Source organism: Octodon degus, unplaced genomic scaffold (genome assembly GCF_000260255.1).
Source record: "Octodon degus isolate 3935 unplaced genomic scaffold, OctDeg1.0 scaffold00163, whole genome shotgun sequence".
In the NCBI taxonomy this organism is placed as follows: Eukaryota; Metazoa; Chordata; class Mammalia; order Rodentia; family Octodontidae; genus Octodon; species Octodon degus.
In genome coordinates, this window is record NW_004524739.1 from 1,502,495 (window position 1) to 1,504,049 (window position 1,555).

Here is a 1,555-nt window from a genome sequence, read left to right on the forward strand (position 1 = left end):
AACCGCGGTCCCTGTGCTTTGCTAAGCTTGTTCTAAATAGGTACTTTAGACCACTGAGCCATCTCACCAGCCCTCAGCTTCCTCATTTATGAACAGGACAATAATAGTTTCTAACTCTGTTAACACAGTGAAAGGACTTTGGAGAGTGCCTAGAAGTTAGTACCTGTTATGTAACTACTGTCTACTGTTGCTAGCATCATTATGGTCTTCTTTGATCCTCCCAGTAGCCTTAATGCCAGCTAAGGAGGTAGGCTCAGAATAGAGCAGTGACTTGTCTAAGAGATGGCCTCAGACCTGGACCCCAAGGTCCCATCCATACTGCCGGCCTTGCCTGGCTCCCCACTCACTCTTCAGCTTGGATGGAGTCCACAGGGGCCACGTAGTTGCTGGGAACATAACCAGTTTGTCCAGAGCTGAGGGACCGCGCCTCCCACCAGTCACCTTCACTGTAGGCACAGAACAGAGGAGTAGTTAGTAGCAGCTCAAGTCCTTAGGACACCCTGGATTCAGGCAGGGCCACACAAAGCCCCTCTAAAGAGCCGGCCAGATAGCTCAGCGGATTAAAGCAGGAGCAGGGACTGGGGGTTCCCTGGCCTGCTCTGCCCTCAGGGCGCACTGAGACAGCAACTGAGTCTGGGTGTGGTAGCATCCAGCATTTGGGAGGCTGTGAACAGGCGGATCACTATGAGTCTGATCTAATAGTGAGGCCCTAAACACCCTCTACACCTTTCCCTAAAATACAAAAAAAAAAAAAAAGCCCCTCTACCTTAGGTATCACCTAAAGGAGACTTTTGTCTGCTCAACCTCCAGCCTCTGCAGCTGCCCCGGGAGGTCTTTACCTTGAAGAAGGAACTAATTTGAGGACATCTTGACCTCCTGGCTGCTTTGCTCCTCAGCTGAGCTGGAGTTTAGGGATGGAGAAGACCTCTGACTTCTCCACTGAAAACCCCACCAAGAACTACAGCTTTCTTTCTGGATAAAATTCAGTATCCTCAGCATGGCTTTAAAAACTGCACAAAGCTGCCCGCGGTGGCTCACACTGTTAATCCCAGCACTTGGGAGGCTGAGGCAGGAGGATCGTTGAGAGTTTGAGACCAGCCTGGGCTACAAAGTAAGCTCAAGGCCAGCCTGAGCTGCATAGTAACATCTTTTCTGGAAAAGAAAACAACAACAAAAGAAAACCTGCACTGAGCTCGCCCCACATCTCTCCTGCTTCTGCTCCTTCCATTCTGCAGGTCGCCTTCCCCTCCTTTGGTGCTAGGGACCAACCCCAGGGCCTGGCATATGCTAGGCAAGTGCTGTACCACTGAGCTGTGGCCCCAGGCCTGCGTCTCATTCTTTGTGATCCGCCTAGAGGGAACCACATGGTGGATTGCAGAGGGCATTATTTATTTTCATTCTCTTGTTGCCTTTTCACACCTCTTCCTTTATATCTACTCATTTTTCTGTCTCAGATTAAAAAACACCTTCTCCAGGAAACCTTCTCCAAATACCTCCACTCTGGAGACCATGTTTGCTGTTCTTTCTGTGCCCATAATTCCTTTTTTTTTTTTTT

The 1,555-nt window shown here is 49.5% G+C and overlaps 1 protein-coding gene across 3 annotated transcripts in view; it reads right to left on the reverse strand.

Annotated features, from left to right (window-relative positions):
- Fgr (FGR proto-oncogene, Src family tyrosine kinase) overlaps window positions 1-1,555 on the reverse strand; it is a 25,359-nt gene that overhangs the window by 10,694 nt on the left and 13,110 nt on the right. For all 3 annotated transcript variants that reach the window (XM_023703049.1, XM_004642962.2, XM_023703048.1), the window contains exon 5: window positions 348-446. In XM_023703049.1, coding sequence (XP_023558817.1) covers window positions 348-446 — 99 coding nt within the window. The remainder of the gene's footprint in view (window positions 1-347; window positions 447-1,555) is intronic.